The 21,121-nt window shown below is 43.6% G+C and overlaps 1 protein-coding gene and 1 long non-coding RNA gene across 2 annotated transcripts; one reads left to right on the top strand and one right to left on the bottom strand.

Moving 5' to 3' along the window:
* The first annotated feature begins 269 nt into the window (after nt 1–269).
* Nucleotides 270–5,267, top strand: LOC117350027. Its single transcript, XR_004537225.1, has 2 exons — nt 270–2,058; nt 3,286–5,267. It is a non-coding gene; the product is annotated as an uncharacterized LOC117350027 (long non-coding RNA).
* C1S (complement C1s) lies at nt 4,706–19,847 on the bottom strand. The gene is made up of 12 exons (XM_033923909.1): nt 19,699–19,847; nt 19,505–19,585; nt 17,316–17,526; nt 16,950–17,127; nt 16,438–16,563; nt 15,919–16,115; nt 15,541–15,694; nt 14,685–14,800; nt 14,382–14,460; nt 11,653–11,790; nt 10,162–10,236; nt 4,706–7,819 (listed from the first exon to the last, which is right to left on the bottom strand). The coding sequence occupies exons 2-12, from the start codon at nt 19,507–19,509 to the stop codon at nt 7,047–7,049; spliced, it is 2,052 nt and encodes a 683-aa protein (XP_033779800.1). The 5' UTR covers nt 19,510–19,585; nt 19,699–19,847; the 3' UTR covers nt 4,706–7,046.
* Between the last annotated feature and the right edge of the window lie 1,274 nt (nt 19,848–21,121).

Here is a 21,121-nt window from a genome sequence, read left to right as displayed (position 1 = left end):
CAAAAAATTCAATTTGATAGTTATTATTTATTTAAACTTCTTTAAGCTATGTCTGGGTAATTGTAACAAGGGTGAAACTAAAGTAGATAGAATAGAATTGCTAATCAATGCGATGGATGTGCTTGTTTTTGAGTGCAAATTAACTCAAATGCGCCTCAATAGTTGGCAAGCAAACACACATTTCATCATCCACCATCTGCAGTTGTTGTTTTTTTTTTAATTTGTCAGAACTGAAAATCCAAGTTCACAAAGATAAGAAGAATCAAACAGTAACAAAGGCTTGATTGCTTTGTTGCTCAACTTAGGATAACTACTGCATAAAAAAATAAAAATTAAACTAAAATTACTTGCTGTTAATTTTCAGGGACCAATCACACCAAAGAATGATGCTTGTCTGGGTGGTTGTACCCTTACGCACACAGACACTCATAACATTGACAGACTCTTGTGTTCGCAATGTACATGACGTCTATTCTAGTGCATAGTTATGAAGGGAATTTTTTAAAATAATGTAAAATTCTGGAATCTCTTGTGGCACACTCAGAATCTCTTTGGGGCACACCACTATGCCTTGGCACACAGTTTGAGAGACATTGCTATAAGGGAACATAGGTGTCCAGTGCCTTTTATAGAGTAGTAAGGGTATCCTAGTAGATATGAACCCATTTCTTAGGCAGGAACACTTAAGCCAGCCCTAGTAACAGACAAGGATGAGTCCCAGCTATGCTTTGCACTGCCTCTGCCCACATGCATGTCCTCCCATCAGAGATGCTATGTAGGTTACACACGTGTTTACAGGATGGTGCTTGGGTAGAAAATCAGCTAATGATTTGTCCCTGCAGAGTAAGATATGCAGATAAAGGCTGCCATAGCCAGATGCTATCTGTGGGTATCAGCAGCCCTGCTGGATATCTTTCCAGACTGCTTCATCACTATCTAAATATTGCCAGCATGAACAGAGGAAGGATTTATGTGCGGCTAGCAATATTCACCCCTATCCAGATAAAGCTAGGTCAGAAAATTTGTCCCTGTGTCATTCTCTAATCCAAAGAGCAGCGCTATTTAACCTGCTGTCTGAATAAGGCTAGGCCAGAAAACGGCTGTTCTAACTTTGTCCAGAAAGCGGTTTGAGTATTGCAGGTCCACTCGATTTCTCAGTGCCATTTGGTATCCAGAGAGCGGTGCTGAAGATTCATGCTTAATTTACCCACTAATTAAAAAACTGTGGACTGCGACAGCTGAATGTTTTTAAAACTTTATTTGGCATGTAGCTCGATCGCAAAACCCAAGGCAAGTCACGATGAGCTACTGCAGGTAATTCACTGTCTCAGACGTCTCGCGGTCTAAGCTGGCAATTCTGCGAACTGGCATCAAACATTAGGTGCCACCATTGGGCTGCACTTGGCGTGCAAATGGAATAACGGCGCTTAGGCGGAGCTGAGATGTTGTAGAATACAGGTGGCATTGGGGCATGAAAATATAGGCACAGTCGCTTATGCCAACTCAATGGCAGCCATAAGTGGGCGTGCCTAACTGCGCAACTTACATTATTTATAAGTGGCGTGATGCCCATGACACAGCCGTCAAGGCTCCCTATGCAGAGGTGCATTATGGGACTTAAGTGCACAATTATTACATGCGTGCTATTATTGTGTAAGTGCACATGTATGCATGGTTGTGTTAGCGTAGTACCCGTGCCAAGTGCCAACAAATGCCCCATGTTGACCACCCCAATGCCAACGAGTGGCTGCAGCTGTGTCATTGGAGTGGGCAGCATCCCAGCCTGAGGAGGCTCCCTGGGGTTTGGGTGCTGGATCCAAGACACCCATTGGATGGATGAAACCCAGAGGCACGTGATCCCGAGTAGCGTGGCGCATGCGCGTTGCCTCACGTGCTGCGCTGCGCAGGCGTCCTGGGGAGGCGGGGTTGTCGGAAAGTGGCGGGAAAGCGCAAGCGCAAGCGCCGCCGCAGAGCGACGGTTATTGTGAGCGCGCGAGCGCGGAGGGCGGTCGTCAACTTCCTGTTTCCGTGAGAGACGGTTTATGGGAGGGGCAAAAGGTAGGAAAAAGAAGAAAAGACTGTTGTAACTTTTAGAAGCCGAAAATAAGCTCGTTTGACCCCATTTTCCAGTTAACTTCTAGAGACCAAAACCCCACTAGAATGGAACCTGAAGAAGGATTAGGCCAGTGAAATGGCAAATTCTTAGTAGTTTCTTCAAATTGACCCATATTTCTATTTTGCCTGGCGGTTCAGTTTAACCTTTAGCTACTTATTCCATACTGGGTGACTGTGTGTATGAAAGACATGGTTGTGTGTAATGCATCGGCCACCTTGAATAAACTACTTTGGGAGGACGGGCTAAAAAAAAATCAAATACTTTTTATAATATATGTAAATGAACCCAGTGGTTTGTCACATAAGTTTCCTGAGGTAATCTTCAAAGTGAGAGTAGGCACAGAAAAAAGTACATGAACTATAAAAATTGCCATCTTCATGCTCATAAGCATTATTCATTTCTAAAAGTCTCATATTGTATCAGAAATAACCTTGCAGACCTAGAATGTAAAATAGATCTACTAAAAAATAAAAGCTAATTAAGAACATAAGAGTTGCCTCCACAGGGTCAGACCAGAGGTCCATCCCACCCAGCGGTCCGCTCCTGCGGTGGCCCATCAGGTCCGCGACCTATGAAGTGGTTTCTGACCACTTCTATAACCTACCTCAAGTTCTATCTGTACCCCTCTATCCCCTTATCCTCCAGGAACCTATCCAAACCCTCCTTGAACCCCTGTACCGAGTTCTGGCCTATCACTTCCTCCGGAAGCGCGTTCCATGTGTCCACCACCCTCTGGGTAAAAAAGAACTTCCTAGCATTTGTTCTAAACCTGTCCCCTTTCAGTTTCTCCGAGTGACCCCTAGTGCTTGTGGCTCCCCACAGTTTGAAGAATCTGTCCTTATTCACTTTCTCTATGCCCTCTAATTCATCAATCCAGACTCCTATTTTTGCAAAATCAGTAAAATAAGTCTAATCTGAGTCATGTCGAGTTTAGAACCGGATTTGCTGATGTGCAGACATCCAGCATTGGAAGGGTAGGCAGCGATTCCATGTAGTAGGAGAATCCCTTTCACACACATTGTCTACAATATGAACGGGGTCCAAACAGCAACATGACAGTGCATATGCTGAAGCATATATGTGTTATCAGTGATTTTAGAAATAAATACGTCTGTCTTTTCTGAAGCTGTCCAAGCACCCCTGTATCTTGTGCTTCTATCACTTTCAAGGGGGTACAAAAACCACTGGGAGATGAAGGGACCACTCCTAATGCCTCCAGTGGAGTGTTGCCCTAAACCAGCAGCGTGAGCAGATGTCGGTGGATGTAACCGAATCAAGAATGTTATTGAACAGAAGGAAGACAGCAACAATTAATAAACTTTGATGCTCCCGATTGAATGGCAAACGGACTACACTCACAAGCTAAGTTTTTTTGTTGGTTTTAACGCTGCTGTTGATTCATATCATGGCTGACTAATGGGGGACTAACACTGTGAACTCTGGTAGAAAACATTATTGAAATATACATTTGAAACTGATTTGATTCACTAGTACATTATCTTTCTCACGTAATTCACTTGTGCACACACAATGGTAAATCTGATAATGGTGTGTGGCTGAAATCTTCATGGTTTCTGTGCTGGTCTATTTCCGGGGATACTAGACCATTAGAGTTGTCTCCTATTGGAGATTTTCTCTTTAGGGCTCACAATCTCACACTGAGGATTCACGTAATAATTATTAATAATTTATGATTATTTACTTCCCCAGAGTTCATTGTGCTTATTTAATTATTTATCTCTTTGGGCATCTTTTTAAGTGGATATAAAGATGCATTCCCCTTCTTTATATGTGTCATGTCACGTCCAACCCAAAACATGCCCATACTACACCCAACTGCCACAGATGTTTCTTGTAGCTTTAGCAAGTAATTTAACCCACCGTTACCTTAGGTACGGCTTAAAATGTAAGCCCTCTGGGGCAGGGGCCTACCCACCGCACCTGAATCTCTAAGGCATCTTGAAAAAGGTGAATGCTTCCATCTTAATGCAAGTAGAAGGAAGGGTTGCGGATCAGACTTAGAAACAATGACTGCTTTTGGTGCGTTGCATGACAGTAGAATTCATGGTACAATCGCTATGCCATATCCCCTATTTTTTAATCCCCAGTCACATCTGTGTTTTATCTGGCATTCATTTCAATGTATGATGAAACTGCTCTGAAACTAATAGGTTTGAGACAGAGGTAGAAAGTACATCATTGGTTTTTAGTTTAGATCCATGCTTGAAATTGGTTTGTTGGAATAATACAATATGATATGATAACTTAGAATACAAAAGTCAAAAAAATGGTTCAATGCAGATTACAATAAAATCAACCTGCTACATTCCAGGTAAAATACAAAACAGCAATACTACTATATTAACTGTTAGAATAATCAAGCTGCTGCTGCAGGAAATGCTCCGATGCTCATTCAACTCCTATGAACATCAGAGCATTTACCGCACCGGCCCACACGAAAACCTTGATGAAAGGGAGCCTGTATAAATTGTATTGCTTGATCTATGACTGTTTGAATGTTTTTTATTCTTCTGTACAAACGTCATTCAACAGAAGTTTAAAAACACACAGAAAACCCCAAACACCTGCTCACAGCAAGAACATGATGGAGTTTATTATTATTGTGGTGGTTATACAGAGTCATTAGTGAGCGCAGTACTGGGCAACAACACATAAACGTCCAGCCACAGAGAGCAGAAAATCTGGCTACCAGACACAGGCAGATTTGTGACAGCAGTGGAATTTAAGCTGCTCCGTCAGGTTCCACAGCACAGACTGTGTGGAAGGAAATGCAATGATCCCCAGGGCTCACATTCAGATATCCACTGGCCTTGTAAACATTCTTCTTTTTTTCCCCATTTTTCCTCATTTTCTTTGTGTTGGTCTCTCCCCGTTGACACTGAGTTCTCAGCCTGAAGGCACTTCACTGAACAGGGTGAAAATTGCCATTTAACTCACCACATTCTCCTCTTTGCTCATTTGTAGTGACAATTAAGGAAGACATACAGTGATTTCATTCCATTCCATTCAATCCTTCACTCTTACTATCTCAGAATTAGCAAAAAACATTTTTAAGATTATTTTTGATGATTTGAATTCAACAAAACCACCAAAGCCTTCTCAGATTTTTTTTCTGGGGTGAAAAGCAACATCAGGAACTATTTCTTCCTGGAAAGGGCACAGGTTAGATGCAGAGGCTTTCCAGGGGAGAGAAAACTGGTAAAATGATTTGAGAAAGCCAGTGAGGCAAACAGAGTCTCACTAATGGGGAAGAGGTAAAGGGGAGTCTAGGCATCAGCTGGGATTGGTGACATTACTCAGTAGTGGAGGGGTGACACCATATTCTATGACAGGGATAGGAACAAGGTTCAGAGGTTGCAGTATTTCAAAACAGCCACCTTTCACTCCCTCGAGAGCAGGAGTGAGGGGAAAGGAGATAGAGACAGAGCAAAAGGCAGAGAAAGGAAGCAGAGGCTGGTGACACTGCAGGCAGCATGCTAAGGGCCCTTTCCACGAAAGCTTAGCATGCACTAACAGACATTGCCTGTCTAAATGCTACATGGCCTACAGGTATAAAACAGGACATGCAGCATTTAGCCTGCTCTAGTATCTGTTTCTGCTTGCTAAGCTTTAGTGAAAGGGCCCTTAAGTTAATAACAGTAGGCGATAATTCTCCAGAAAGCAAGCGGTTTGGTACCAGAAAGTTGCTGGTGGTTGAAGCCCCAGTGACACAGGAAGCTGGACATTTGGGGGAACACTGTTTTTGGCAGCTGTTTGCATTGTTCCAAAGCCTGGAGGTAAAATACGCGTGAGAGGACTTGTGAGTGCAGATAAGTCTAGGACTGGTGTCCTTCCAGAATAATCCCCATGTGCCCAGGATGGCAGAGAAACAGGAAGGATGTATCCAAGCTTGAGTAATGTGATGAGGTTTCTAGGGCCAAAACATTCGACCGTGTAACCCCACTTTTGATAAATGCTCACTGGTTACCACTTTCCCATAGAATAACCTACAGAATATTACTTCTAACCTTTAAATCATGAATGTTTCACTCTCCGGGATTCAGCGATAGATTAATCCTTCCCTACAGCTCCCCCAGATCACTATGTTCAAGCAGCCCAAATCTTTTAGCCATTCCATCGCTTTGCAAAATAGTCTATGATAGTCTTGGTAACTGCTCCTTCTCTATGGAATTTGTTGCTATTCTTCCTCCGTGATGAATCTTCTTTAAGCAAATTTAAATCTAATCTAAAAACTTTTCTGTTTAAAGATGCATTAAATTTTTAAATATTCATAAACACTTTACTCTTCAGACAAAACTACTACATATGACGAGCATATTCCCTCCCTACTGTTTCTCCCTTTTTTTTTGCATCTCTGTCCTAGCAATCTTTCCATTTCCCCTACCTTTCCACATGTATGATATTGTATGTCTTAGTCAGAGAGCCTGTACTTGATACCCCATATTTATTTTAAATTTTGATAATGTTGTACACTGCTTAGATATTTAATAAGCGGGATATCAAATTTTAAATAAATTTGAAACTTGAAACACTGAAATGGAAAATACGAGTGAACATGTGGGAGATGACCTCCTTCCCTCCGAGAGGCAGGGATTGTGCAACAAGACATTTAACTTTAATTAAGATGTGTAACTCCATTAGAAACAATGACATAACCTCTAAAAGACACAGTTGTTTACGGGATTATAATGAAGAAATGACCAGACTGCAAACAGGAAAGAGGTAGGATGATACAAAGCATAAAAGAGATTAGAAAGCAGGTGAATCTCACCAGGCCCCAGATATCCAGCTTCAGTATCACTCAAAACCACTCAAGGTGGTCTCCTCGCTTTATAAGATTTCTACTCCATTCTCCTCTACCACTCATGCCTTGATCTGACAGCAAACACCCCATGCGTCCCACTGGCAGCTATTCATCCACCTCCGTCCTCAGTGTTTCCTCAATCCAGTCCAAGTAGTTTATCACTTTGGTGTATATCCCGAAGGTGCCACAGACAGGACCCCAAGACACAATCCCAGCTGCATAGTAACCTTTTTCTTCATAGGGGTCTTCCATGACAAACGCGCCCCCACTGTCTCCCTGGCAGCTGTCATTCCTACCTCCACCAGCACAGATCATATTCTCAGAGAAAACGTAGTTGCTGGTATCTCTGTTTGCTGCTTTCACTCCCTGGCACTTCTTCACATTCACTATAGGAATCATGGCCATGTGTAACCTCCGTACTATGTTTTTGTTCTCTGTTCTCCCCCAGCCAGAGATATACCCAAGAGTGTCCTCCTCTGCAGTGTACTTGGGGTCTTTTCCGGGCAGGCAAATGGGCGAGATTAATGAACCCATTGTAACTTTCTTTTGAAGTTTTATCAGTGCTATATCATTGTCATAATTAGACCGGGTGTATGGATCTTCTCTCGTCCAGTTTGGATGAATTCTTACTTTTGCTGGGTGGAGGCGTTGGTCGGGTGTCCTTATACCTACATCTGTTAGTCCTGCAAACATTGACGGTGCATCCGTGTCTTCCACAACGTGGGCAGCTGTCATCACCCACTGATCTGAAATGAAGGCTCCTCCCCCTCGATATGGGCTCTCAAAAAATACTTGCCAGGGGAAATTACCCTCTTTAGCGCGGCTTCCCCCAAAAATTCGTCCTAGTCTAGGTAATGCTTCACTTGGTATTCCACAGACTGTAAGGGAAGAGAAAAGGATACGGGTCACAGAGACTCTGATATCTATGAACTATTTCCCTCAACAAAAAAAACAGAGATTAGCTCTTGCTTAGTTTCACATAGAGGCCGATGCAGAAAACCACAGAGTTGTACATGTGCATTGATCGCTAAGCAACGCACAAATGACTTCAGCGCAGAAGTTAACTCGCACGCCACGGCTGCAGACCGAACTACAATGTCTGGCAATGAGGCCATTAAGTATTCTGCAGCCAGCAGAGAAGGGAGCAGAGGCTTTTGCCAGGTCCAAGGAAATAAAGAAGGGATTTAATGACAGATTTTAATATTTAACTGCCAATTTTTGTCTTCTTCCATAGCCAGAAGAGGTGCCATTAATTTAGAAGATGGACGTGTTGCAACAAAAATGAAAGTGCCAGCACGCATCGGCACTAATCCCTTTGCTCATAAACATCAGCCTCACAAAATTATTATGTTCTAGAAATATTTGCAAGACTGATATTTTTATGAAGCAGAGACCTAAGGGGCTGATAACCAAAACAAAAAACGTCTAAAAAGTGGCCTAAATCAGTACTTGGACGAACAAAAAAACAGATCGTCCAAGTACCGATAATCAAAGCTGGTTTTAGATGTATCTAAAACGAGCTTAGGCCTTTCCCCTGCCTCTAAACGCATAGAGCGAAAAGAGGCGTTTCTAGATGAGGGGAAAGGGCGGGAGGTGGGTCGACCTAGACATAGTCATACAGCAGGTATAACCAAAAGTTTGAACAGATTGCCTAATCGGCACTTATACGTTTTGACTTAGACCAAGTCAAAACAATTATAAGTACCGAAAAAGGGGCCGCTGAGCTGATCGCGGCTACCATGATCAGCTCAGCGGCCCTGGCAACCTGCCCACCCCCCACTGCAACGGTCGCAGCAGGAGACATGCCTCATCTCCCTTGCCGCAATCCTTCCCCCGAAGTACTGCGGTTCGGGGCGGGGGGAGGGAATCGCCATCGCAGCAGGAGAGATAGCCATTCTCTCTTGCCGAGACGCAATCCCTCCCCCGATCCGATCCAGGCAGGAGGGAGTCCAATCCTTCCTGCCCCGACACAGCCCCCCAATCTGATCCAGGCAGGAGGGAGCCCAACTCCTCCTGCCCCGGCAACTCCCCCCACCCCACCCCTGATCAGATCCAGGCGGGGCCTTAGGCACCTGGCCCAATCAGGCCCTAAGACTCGCCATTTGGCAGATAGCGGGCCTGCTGGGTGGACGGGCTTGGGACCCGTCTGTCCAGACAACAGATTTTAGGTAAGGGTTGGGGGTGGGGTGTCGCCGGGTGGGGGGGTGTCACGTGGTTTGGGGGCGATCGGGGGTTCAGGGGGGGGTGGTCATGGGGGGGTTCGTCATGGGCAGGGGGTGGGTGGTGTCTCAGGGGCAGGAGGGGTTGGGCTCCACATGTGCAGACACTTTTTTTGTTCTAACATGCATAAGAAGTTGAGTTTATCACAAAAGTTTTGAGTGCATGTGTCTAGCAGGCTCTTCCCACCCTCAATTTGCATGTAAGCTCTGCATATATAAAATGTGCATAGACTTAGCTTTCTGCCTGCCAAGATTAGGGTAGAAGCTGACATCTGCACACGGTCTATTGTGGCTTTCTGCATTGGCCCCAGAGTGAGATCTCTGGTATCTGAAAGTACTGGGAAGTGGCTCCTTCGCAAGGACTAGGAAGCTTTGCTTTGGTGAAAGAAATCACTCTGTACAAATGGTGTAGCCTGGAAATCCAGCTTTACAGGACTAGAAGCTTCCAGTCTTCAATGTTTACCCGGAAACCCTTCTTGTACAGGATCCCTTGCTCCCAGGAGGCAGAGTACAAGAGACCACAATTTACATTCAGAGTAGAGACCATGGAGAAGATGTTCCCTCTCCTTGTTTTGGACAAAATTAAACATCTGGAGTGCCTTAGGCGAAAAGCACAGTGGGCTCCCATTGCAATAAAAATACCTCTTAAAACTCATACAGACAGGGGCCTGCATGAATCTGACAGGGGAAAATTGGCAAAGTGAGAAGCAGACGGTAAGATGTGCTGCTAGCCAACCCTTCCCACCACCCGGATGACATTGCACAGGGGATAGCAGGCTGAATTGGGTCTACCTAACTTCTCCCTCTCCCCAATATTCCCTTCTTTCTGTCAGAACTGATTTATCAAGGCCAAACTGCTTAGATTTCCTGTATGTTAGGTGGCACATCAAGTATGTGCCTTGGGAGCCACAGAATTAGGGGCCTCTCCTAAATGTCTGAGCCCCAGGCCCGTACTTTACTTGCTTTGCATGTTCTCCTCTCTGGGTTTACAGAGTTCCTACCTGGCTTACAGGTGGGAACAACCACTCCAGCAACATCGTTCTTCCACGTTCCATCCTCAGAACAGCGGTACAGCCCTTCACAGACCAGCCAGAAAGAGAGAAAACAGACAATGCGACTTCAGATAAAGACTATGAGGTAAGTTGAGGACGACTACTGACTTCTGCCTTATTTCATAAGGCTTTTTAACCCTATGTCCACAGCTTCCCTGATACAGAACTGCCACTTTGATACAAAGCTTGGCTTATCCACTCCGACAGGCAACCACACAGAGTCCCTCTCAGCAGCTGAATATCACTGAAGATACAACAAGCTCAGTATCCTGTTTCCAACAGTGGTTAACCCAGGTGCTTTCTGTACAGAAATAAGCTTCTGTAAAATCAAGTGTCCCATATGTGCTTAAACTTCTTCATATTGCCTGTACAAGTTTACCCAGACTGTGGCAATGGATTTGCATTTACATGAGTGCTTTTGAAAATACATGGCTGTGTGTGTAAATAATAAATAACAGCTGTCAAATTTGAGATGGAACTAACTACAGTATATATATTTGTTTTGAGAATTTGTTGATATGAGCACACTTCCGGTGTTTCTGTGGGGTTACGGTATCAAATTGCCCCCTTTACATCAGGCAGAGGGGTTGACACCATCTCTTAAGTGCTAAGCTATGAGATTTGCTCTGGGTTGGCAGCCTGTTTTTTGGTAAAAGTTTGTTACCGAAGCATATGAGCTGCAAAGCAAACTTTCGCAAGAACTTTTGTACTTTGAGCAGCTCACGAACAAGTTTTCAAAAACATTCATAATAATGAGGTGCTTTTTTTTTTTTTTTTTTTGCATTCCATCAGCCCATTATTTATGAATTTAAATAATCTCTAATGTAAAAGTTTATCTTGAAGATTTAATTTAAGTTCCATACTCTACATTTCTAAAGTGAAATACCCATTTGAAGTGAATTTTGAAGCTCTGTAATCACATTTAGTTTCAGAAATACACCAATAAAAGAAGAATATCAAATATAAAGCAAAACATTAAAAAACCCCTATGCTTCACAAGCCAACACTGTGAAATCATGGGTTATATGGAAACTCCCTGGTTCACGTAACTGAACATCACAATGAAAACCCAGAACCCGTCCCCTGTGCACAGCGCCCAAACCTCCTATTCTTTCAAAGAAAGGGGAAAGGCAATGACTTGTATACTGCCTTTTTGTCATTTCAAAGCGGTGGGCACTGGAGGATTACAGGAAGCAGCACTGGGATTTGATCTCACAACCTCTGAGTGCAGAGGCAGCAACTCTACCAGTGAGCCACAGACCTTTCTGTGAAAAAAAGTGAGAAATGCTGGCATTTTGCATAATTTTGTGCAAAATAATAGCTCTTAAAATATTGCAATCTAGTATATGCTGTCTTGCTTCCCCATAGTACCCCCCCTTTCTGCATGTGAGTTGGAGCCTATGGGATGAACAATGTGTTTTCCAAACAGTGTATACATACCATTTCCCTCAGATTTCATGTTATAATATTTCTCTATGCAGCTGTACCGTATTTCAGACCCATAGCTGTAGCTCTCCGAGCCTGATATATAAGCTATACGACCATTGTCTACTTCCTCCGGTGGCCCACAATTCAGTGCTGCAAAACAAAAGTACCACCGTGTTTGCTGTGTTAGTCCAGCTGAATGCAGAGAAAGAAAAACAACCAGCTTTTAGACTAGTTTTCAGAGCTAATTTCCCTTCCTCAAGTCTGAAAACAGAATGAGTAAAATACAGGATTACTAGTAAATCCTACAATGCATTTCAATACATTATTTATCATTCAATGCAAAAAAAATGTAAAAAGGAGTGTCATGCTGGTGACAGAGGCTAGATATTAAAAAACTAACTAACCAATATAAGATTACACGCTACTGGGAAGAGCGAGGCACACCTCAATAGACGGGCATTCAAAACAATCCAATAACAGAAGACATCGGAAATTAAAATGATCAGATGCTTTGAAAATGATGAGAAAAGGGCTTAAAAGACTTGATTAGGAGACGTAAAATTCCACTAACTGTCACTTTCCGATCATTACATTAGTGTCTTCTATTCCGCCACTACCTTTCGGTTCAAGGCGGATTACAAAAGAATTGGTCTGGGCATACCCAGAGAAATTACAAGATAGATAGTTATGTTTCTGGGGTCGCGCAAACGCTGCAGCAAGACAGAGGAGGGAGCTGGCAAGAGGTAAACACCCGGGGGCAGCAGAGGAAAACACTGCATCGCCCTCGACTGGGGCCGCACAAAATACTTCACAGGGCCGCATGTTGGACACCCCCGGCCTAAGGGCTGTATTTTGCAGTGCTTGTAGTTGTTTTATCATGTTGGCAGGGCATGGCAGGTATAGAATATTACAGTAGTCTAGGAGGACCAGGGACTGCCCAGGAGTCTGAATTGTTTTTTTCTCGAAGTATTTTCGGACTTGTCTTGGGTTGCGCATGACAGCAAAGGCTTTCTGAACTGTTTTGCTAATTTGTAGCTGCATGGAGTAGCCTTTGTCTATCATTATTCCCAGCAGTTTTAGGTTGGGTTGCTTGGGGTATGTGATGGAGTTTATTTCTAGGTTTGTTATGGTTGGGGTGTTGGTTTATTTTCCGAGAAGTAGGAATTTAGTTTTGTCTTGGTTCAGCTTTAGTTTGTGTTCTATCATCCATTGTGACACTGTTTCTAGGGTTATTTGTAGCTTCTTTGTTGTGTTGGGGATAGGTTGGTCAAAGGGAAGAAGGATGGTGATATCATCTGCGTAGCTGTATGAAGTTATGCCTAGTTTGTCCAAGCAAGTACTGAGTGTGGCTATGTAGAGATTGAAGAGTGTTGGAGACAGAGGAGAGCCTTGGGGGACTCCACAGGAATTGATCCAGGATTCTGATTTTTCATTGTTTTGACTCTATATCTCCTGGAGTAAAGGAATCCTTTGAACCAAGTGTAAACCGTACCTGTGATTCCTGTTGTTTCCAGTGTTTGCAGTAGGATGTCATGATCTACCAGGTTAAATGCTTTGGTGAGATCGAGTTGTATGACTACCATTTTTTTTGCCTTCGCTTAGTTGTTGTACGGCTGTGTCTAGGAGAGAGCCTAGTAGTGTTTCTGTGCTGTAGTTGGCCCTGAAGCCTGATTGTGAGAGGTGGAGTATGTTATGGCTTTCTAGGTAGTCGGTAAGAAGTTATGCTACCAGGTCTTCCATTAGCTTGAAGTGTAGTGGTATTAGAAACATAGAAAGATGACGGCAGATAAGGGCTACAGCCCATCAAGTCTGCCCATACCATTGACCCCCTTTTAAGTCTACTGGCCCCCTTAACTCTACTGACCTGCTCTATTAAGTCTATATCCTAGCGACCCTATTCATTGGTATGACCCTCGCAGTGATCCCACATAGGTATCCCATTTATTCTTGAAGTCTGGGATACTGCGGGCCTCGATCACCTGTACTGGAAGCTTGTTCCAATGCTCTATCACTCGTTCCGTGAAGCAGTACTTCCTGACGTCTCCATGAAACTTCCCTCCCCTGAGTTTGAGCGGATGTCCTCTTGTGTTCGAGGATCTGTAGTTGGATGGCTGATCTATTCTAACACATCAAACACCTGCCTCTTGGCCCCTTCCACCTCCCCTTTATGTTCTCATGGGACTGATTTTATGATTCACTTCTATTTTCTACCAAGATCCTCTCTCACCTCACTCCATTTCTCAGACCTGAGGAAGTCAGTGTATCAGACAACCGCTCCAATGTCCACACTGGGAACAGTGGAAAGAAAGCTTTATTAAAATGTGGATCCAGAATCCCAATACCAGTTCCCACAAAGTTAAAGGGAAGGAAGCATGGAGTGCAATTGGAACAAAGCTACACAAGGTTCTAATCCAAGTAACATGCAACCTGAGCAAGTCCCTTTATCACCTACTGCTTCAGAGAGCCACTTAGATTGGACACTGTTTAAGGAGGAGGCTTGCTCTGCTGGAATAACTAGTCATGTTGTAAACTGTCCTGAACAGTATTTGGAAAGGCAGGTTAAATATTCAATTACCCATATTTTTGAATCTACATTCCTCGAAAACCAAACAGATGGAGAATCCAACTGTATTCAACTTTAAGGTTTCATGCATCAGACAAAAGCTGTATGAGAATAATCTGTACAGAGCCTGGTCTGTGAGATCCATGCAATCTACAAAAGAAAGAAAGGGCAAGCTTACGTTCACATCTGAGATGTGCGTTTCGCCACTCTCCGTTTGCCTGGCAGTCAGATATAAAGGAATACTGGCTGCCTCCCACCTGGAATTAAATATGACATCCATCAGTGGAGCATTTACCTCCCACTCCCTACCTCGTATATCAGCTGACCAAAGCCTTAATGGAAAGAACCCATAAGAGTTTGAGAAGCATCTTCTGCAACATCTCTTCACCTTTCTTAATAAACCTAAATCTCTCCACCTCTGCAGGAAACAATGATAACCAAAACAGAGAAGGGGAAGTGAACAGGTTTCATATGGACTTACCGTCACAATCTCGTAGCCTGTCAGACACTGCACTGTCACCACATCTTTAAAGACATATTTCTCCTGGCTGGGAATCAGCTTGGAGTTTGGTGTCACTTCCCTTGGACAGGGAACAGCTTAGGAGAAAAGTTAGAGAGACGACAATGTCTCTGGTCCATCCATACAGTGCATCAATGAATCCATCTACCACCTTAGGTGGACATTATCCATTACACTAAACAGTTCAATCACCTCCCAATAGGAAACAATTATTTTATTAATCCTTATCTCTAGTCCTTTGTGCCTTCGTTAATTGCTTTCTATGTAATTTCTGGATGTACTATGTGGTTCCTTAAGTGTTTATTAATAAAGTATATAATCTATATTGAGTCGGTTTGTGAAACTGAGAAAGGCAGACTGCAAGCTTCAAATTAAACTACATTACCCCCCCTCCCCTTTGACAAAATCACAAAAGTGGTTTTTAGCATCAGCTGGCATGCTGAATGCTCTGCACTCTATGAGTGTTGGGAGCAGCGCAGAGCATTCAGTTGCCGGCCTGTACTAAAAACTACTGCTGTGATTTTGTAAAAAGGGGCGGGGGTTAAATGAATTAATTCATCCTTCTATTGTTTACTTATAATTATTACCCCTCCCAAAAACATATCCATTCTTTCTCTGCTTTATCTCTTTGCTAACAGGTCTTTCCAGTGGGAGGAAAGAACAGAAAGTTTGCAGCTTCATTAGACAGCAAGCGTATGAGTTCAGTTCTAAGTCAAAGATCCTGTGAAGGTGATAAAGGACATGAGACTTTGGAGGGTTACTGAGGACTCTTGTACTACATGTGACAAAAGGACATATCACAGCAGAAGCCGCTCACCATCCTCAGAGTACTGAATTTTCCAGCCCGTGTTGTTTCCTCCGCTGTCCGTTTGGAAAATGATAGTAGCCTTATTACTTTTTGTTTCAATTCTTGATGGACTGGGAACTTGTTGGCCGCAGAAAGGACCAAACATGCGATCATTTGTCTTCACCTGAGAAACATAAAAAGGATGATGGAAAGTGTAAAGAGAAAAAGAAAACAAAACAAAAAAAAAGAGTTTGGAAAAAAAAAGAAAGAGAGAAGCAGCTAGGTTTAAGTGGCCAGACTCATTGCTTTGGGTGCCCATGAAAATCTCTAGAAGCAACCAAAACTGTTTTCTGAATGGCCTTGAAAAACCTTCACCAGCATTGCAAATTGTGTGTCTCCAGGTCTTACCATCAGGCTGTCATATCCGCAGCTACCATCCTTGTGTTCTATGTCGAAGTCCCCTGGCAGGAAGGTTACCACGACATTGTAGCCAGTTTCCAACTGGATGTGGTACTCGCAGCGGGAATTCTCAGGATATGGGCTGGGATGGTTAGGACTCATGATTTCCCCCTTGAGGTCCGTGTACACAGTACCACTGCAGTTCACTGAAAGGAAGCAACAACAGCAACAAGGATTGGTTGAAAGACATTATTAATATCTCGTGCCCTAAACCCATCAAAATACTGAACACATTTTATTTTTAATCAAAGATATCATGGAAGTGAAAAGCAGTACCCCAGTGCAGGGTATAAAACCTATAATCCTTGAAGGCCAGGCTGTTTAAGAGGATTCAATTCTTTTACATTCAGCTTCAGCTCAACTCCTAGACATTAGCGCAGGTTGGCAAAATAAAGCTGCGGACTAGCAGGGAAACACAAAGGATCGGCGCGATCACATGCAACGTTTGGGGAGGCAGACGTAAACCACCTGCACAGGTTCTGTTGTCCTCTTCTAGAAAATACTCTGGCCGGCAGGAGCAGAAATAACCTCCAATGTAATTATTGCAGAAATGGCTGCAGGCTTCCTTCTGCAGGTTTTCACATTCATTCAAATCTGTATAAGGGAGTAAGAGAAGAAAACAAAGGTAAAAAAGAGATGAAAAGAACTTAAGACAGAAGAATTTAATTACAGAATGTTACAGCATTGTTGGTTTCCTGGCAGGCAGTGCAGTGAGGGGGGCCCACACTGCTGGTTTCCTGGCAGGCAGTGTAGTGAGGAGGCTCACACTGCTGGTTTCCTGGCAGGCAATGCAGTGAGGGGAGGGCCGACACTGCTGGTTTCCTGGCAGGCAGTGCAGTGAGGGGGCTCACACTGCTTGTGTCCCTTTAATAGGGCACTGCAGTTTTAGAAGCTGACATGACACTGCACCACTGGAGTCCTAGCTGGCCTTCACCTTATAATGTTTCGTAGATGCCCAAGGAAGAACTGAATCAGCATACCCACAGCCATGTAATATGCAGCAAATCCTGTGTAGTGCTCCTGGTTGGAGAAATCAGATTGGAATGTGACAGTTATCATATTGGATGGAAAGTAGTATTCCTCAAGGATTGGGAAGCCATTTTTTTTGTTTGTTCTTTGGCCACACAGGACCGTATCAGTGGTGTCCCCTATTATGATCTAAAAGTGAAAGACAGAAAACTGGTTATGTACATAAGTAAAATGGAACTGTCCAAGTCTATGCACACAATTTTGTCCTGCAGTATGTCCCTGTCTTAAATGACTCAAGGAAACATACTGAGTCCTCACTGCCTCTTCCCACAGTTTTCCCACTTCATAACAGATGGCTGCATCTTTTGTACCCTTACCTTTAAGGAATCATACTCGCAGTTCTCCGAAGGTTCGATGTTCAAGTGGGTAAAATGGATGTGTATTCCAAACCCCGGTGGCACTGTGATAGTCCAGGTCTCCTGGGCATTATCAGGATAGCCCTGGGGGTAGTTGGGAGATAGTATCTCCCCATACATGGTTTGCACTGCAGTACTGCCGGACACCAAAAAAGCAAGCAATATGGGCCACCTGATACAGGGAATAGAGAGAAAGGAATAAAAGATCTCACCAGTGGGTCCATCCTCCAAGAACACAAAATAAAAGGGTCCCAACCAACCAGCTCAAAGAAAATACCATAAGAACAGCCTTCCTGGGTCAAACCTGTGATCCCTTCTAGCCCAGTCTCCTGTTTTCAACAGTGGCCAATCTAGGTCACAAGTATCTGACAGAAACTCAAATAGTAGTAACATTCTATGTTACCGATCCAGGGCAAGCAGTGGCTTCTCCCATGTCTGTCTCAACAGCACGTCTGTATGAACTTTACTTCCAGGAACCTGTCCAAACCTTTCTTAAACCTAGCTGTTACGACATTCTCTGGCAACAAGAGGTTAACTATTCTTTGAGTGCAGAAATATTTCCTCCTATTTGTTTTAAAAGTATTTACATGTATGACATTATGTGCCTATTACACTCGTACACAGTTGTATTACAGTGGGGGTCTCTCTACTCCACTGTGTCATAAATGTAGGACAGGGGGAACATACTTTGGGACATGCCTTTTGGTCCTGCCCCATTATCCAGCGCTTCTGGAGGCGTATAATCTCTTACATGTCAGGGTTACTTGGAAGAACCTTGCACAGCACTCCGGCCCACTTTGTCTTGGATTTGCCAGAGGCTTTTGGCCATTTGTTTAGGGGGCATTGGGCTCTGTGCAGGAAGATGAGCTTACTGGCCAGGAAATGTATTCTTCAGTGCTGGATGATCCCGGACCCTCCGGCGTTTTGGCATTGGCAGAACCAGTTGCATCAGTTGGCCATCTGGGAGGCGTGAGATGCCGGAGGGGCTAGGAAGCGAAAGATGTTATTCTTGAATATCTGGGAGCCCTATCTGCAAGCCTTGCATCCAAAGGGCCGCAGTGTGGTCTTAAAATAGGTGTCCTAATCTGGATGCTCGGATAGTGGGGCTGGGAGAGCAATGGCGAGTACTGGTGGGGCGGGGTGGAGAGTACCATTGGGGGGAGGGGGGTATTGGAAGGTTCTGACACTTAGTCTCGGATAGTATACGTGGGCTTAGGTGGGGGGAGGGGGTGGTGCGGGATCTTCGGTGCTCATAAGAGTCCAGGGCCTCGGAGTGCCTTTCCATCCTCATTAATCTTGCTCGCCCTATGTAGAGTAGGATGGGGGGGAGTTTGGTTGCTGTTACTCTTCTTTTGTCCATGCTTGTTATATTATTGTATATGATGCATCATTGTTTGTACTGTGCACCTTTGGGGTGCCCTGGTGTTGTATTTGCTGTTGATTGCATCAATAAAAATTGTTTGAACCTAAAAGTATTTCCATGTAATTTTATTGATCCTATGGTTTTTCTACTTTTTGAAAGGATGAAAAATGGATCCACTCTTACCTATTCTACACCACTCAGGATTTTGAAGTCCTCAATCATATCTCCCCTCAGCTGTCTCCTTTCCAAACTGAAGAGCCCTAACCTCTTTGCACTTTCCTCATACAAGAGGAGTTCCATCCCATTTATCATCTTGGTCGCTCTATGAACCTTTTCTAATTCAGCTACATCTTTTTTGAGCTACTGCGATCAGAACTGAACGATACAGAGGCATGATAATATTCTTGGTCTTATTTATCATCCCTTTTTAAATAATTCCTAGCATCCTGTTGCTTTGTTTGTTTTGTTTTTGTTTTTATTGCTGCAGTTGCACACTGGGCAGATGTCAGCGTATTGCGTACAATAACAAGCCGATCTTTTTCGTGGGTGATGGCTCCTAAGGTGGACTCTAGCATCTGGTAACTATGATTTGGATTATTCTTCCCGATGTGCATCACTTTGCATTTGTCCACATTAAATTTTCATCTGCTATTTGGATAACAAAGCTTCTGCTCCCCTTCCTGTCTGTCAGACACAAGCAATACTAAAAATCCAGAAAGTTGTTATACAGCAAAGCACAAAAGTGTGTTTGTGAGGACCGATCACCTTTCATAGCATAAAAACTCACCTCATGTTGGCGAATCACTCAGTCCCAGGACCTGCAATTCCAGCACCAACAGAAATGGAGAACAAACAGCAGTCTCTATGACTATGCACAAACAGAGAACATAAAATAACCAGTCAATAAATAAGGGAAAAAAATCATTTTGGGAAGCTTTCATTTTGCGAGAAACCAGCAGTGTGACATAATCCATCTCTCACCTCTCCGTTCTTCCCTTTCGTTTTTTCAGTGCTTAGGAACTTTCTGTTATTTGGACTGTGGTGAACAGTCAGGATGGGGAGTTTCTATGCTAAAACTTACATCTCAACTTGACTGTGTTTGGCCTGCAGAGAATTCCATTGAATCTCCCCTTGAAAAACAGAAGAGGCATCTCTATGCTGTGATCCTTGGGCGCCCCCTTCCTGTAACCTTGCAAGTTGCTGCTTCATATCGACAGTCCTGGGACAGAAGGGGGATGGAGAGAAACAGGACTTCCCAAAATTGCACAATCATTGGCCAAATTAAAGTCCAAACCAGAGCCTGCCCTTTCAGGGAAATCAGGTGACTTTTCAGCAGAAAGACCATGTCAAGACTTCACTGAAGATTATTCCCATGGAAACACCCAGTTCATCTTTATATAGCCAATAACAGAGACATAACATGGCGAAAGGGGCACTTTTTGGAAGGCTTCTATTTCATACTTTGGTTTTAAAGTACATTTTATTGTCTGTTGTTTTAGTTGATGTAGATTGTGCAGACTATACTTATTTTTTAACTAAATACACCCTATGAACTCGAGCCAGGAAAGTAAGGCATGAGAAATACCTTAGAGGAAGGCCTGGAAAGTTTTTACAATGCTCTTTAAAGCAACAGCAGGAGATTGAATAGCATAACAAAGCATTTGGAGTTTGCCCAGCCCATAACCTCACTCCTTAAAATATACACAGAGCTGCTCAAGTGAGATCGGTCCCTACAGAAAAAGGGATAGGATAACACAGAACATGTGCAGGTCATAATTTCAGCACAAACTAAGAGCAAGATCTCAAAAATGGCTGCCCACGGTTCAACTCTTGCCCTCCTCATTTACACTCTCAAAGATATTCACCTTGGCTTCAAAAGATGAGAGGCCCATGCGCAAAGCTACTGCAAGCCTTACTGCGCAGTTTCCACCAAGTATACGCATTCATTATTGGACACAGAATGCAAAAAAGGATTGAGTGCAGAAGACGTGGCCACCTACTCTATTCGTCAGTGCTAAGACCTTTTAATGTGCATGCAATAACAGCATTTTTCTGCCAGATCCAGGACAGCACAGAAGGTTTTGAGCAGGGGTGTCCAGTGTCGGTCCTCGAGGGCCGCAATCCAGTCGGGTTTTCAGGATTTCCCCAATGAATATGCATGAGATCTATTTGCATGCACTGCTTTCATTGTATGCTAATAGATCTCATACATATTCATTGGGGAAATCCTGAAAACCCGACTGGATTGCGGCCCTCGAGGACCGACATTGGACACCCCTGGTTTTGAGGAAAGAGTTTCTTGTTAGTTTTTCACATTTAACTGTTTTCTTTTACAAGTGGAAGCAAAGTCCTGCAAGTTTAAATGCAGATGGAAAGTAACAAATATGTGTGTCTGAAAGTATTT

The sequence above is a fragment of the Geotrypetes seraphini genome, chromosome 16 (assembly GCF_902459505.1).
Source record: "Geotrypetes seraphini chromosome 16, aGeoSer1.1, whole genome shotgun sequence".
Lineage (NCBI taxonomy): Eukaryota > Metazoa > Chordata > Amphibia > Gymnophiona > Dermophiidae > Geotrypetes > Geotrypetes seraphini.
This window is presented reverse-complemented; position numbering and strand designations above follow the sequence as displayed.

What these genes read in the sequence shown, in the direction of transcription:
- C1S (XM_033923909.1), bottom strand. An exon ending in AATTCAGTACTCTGAGGATG is followed by an intron (nt 14,801 to 15,540) that starts GTGAGCGGCTTC and finishes TTTTCTCCTAAG; the next exon opens with CTGTTCCCTGTCCAAGGGAA. An exon ending in CGCACATCTCAGATGTGAAC is followed by an intron (nt 11,791 to 14,381) that starts GTAAGCTTGCCC and finishes TTTGTTTTGCAG; the next exon opens with CACTGAATTGTGGGCCACCG.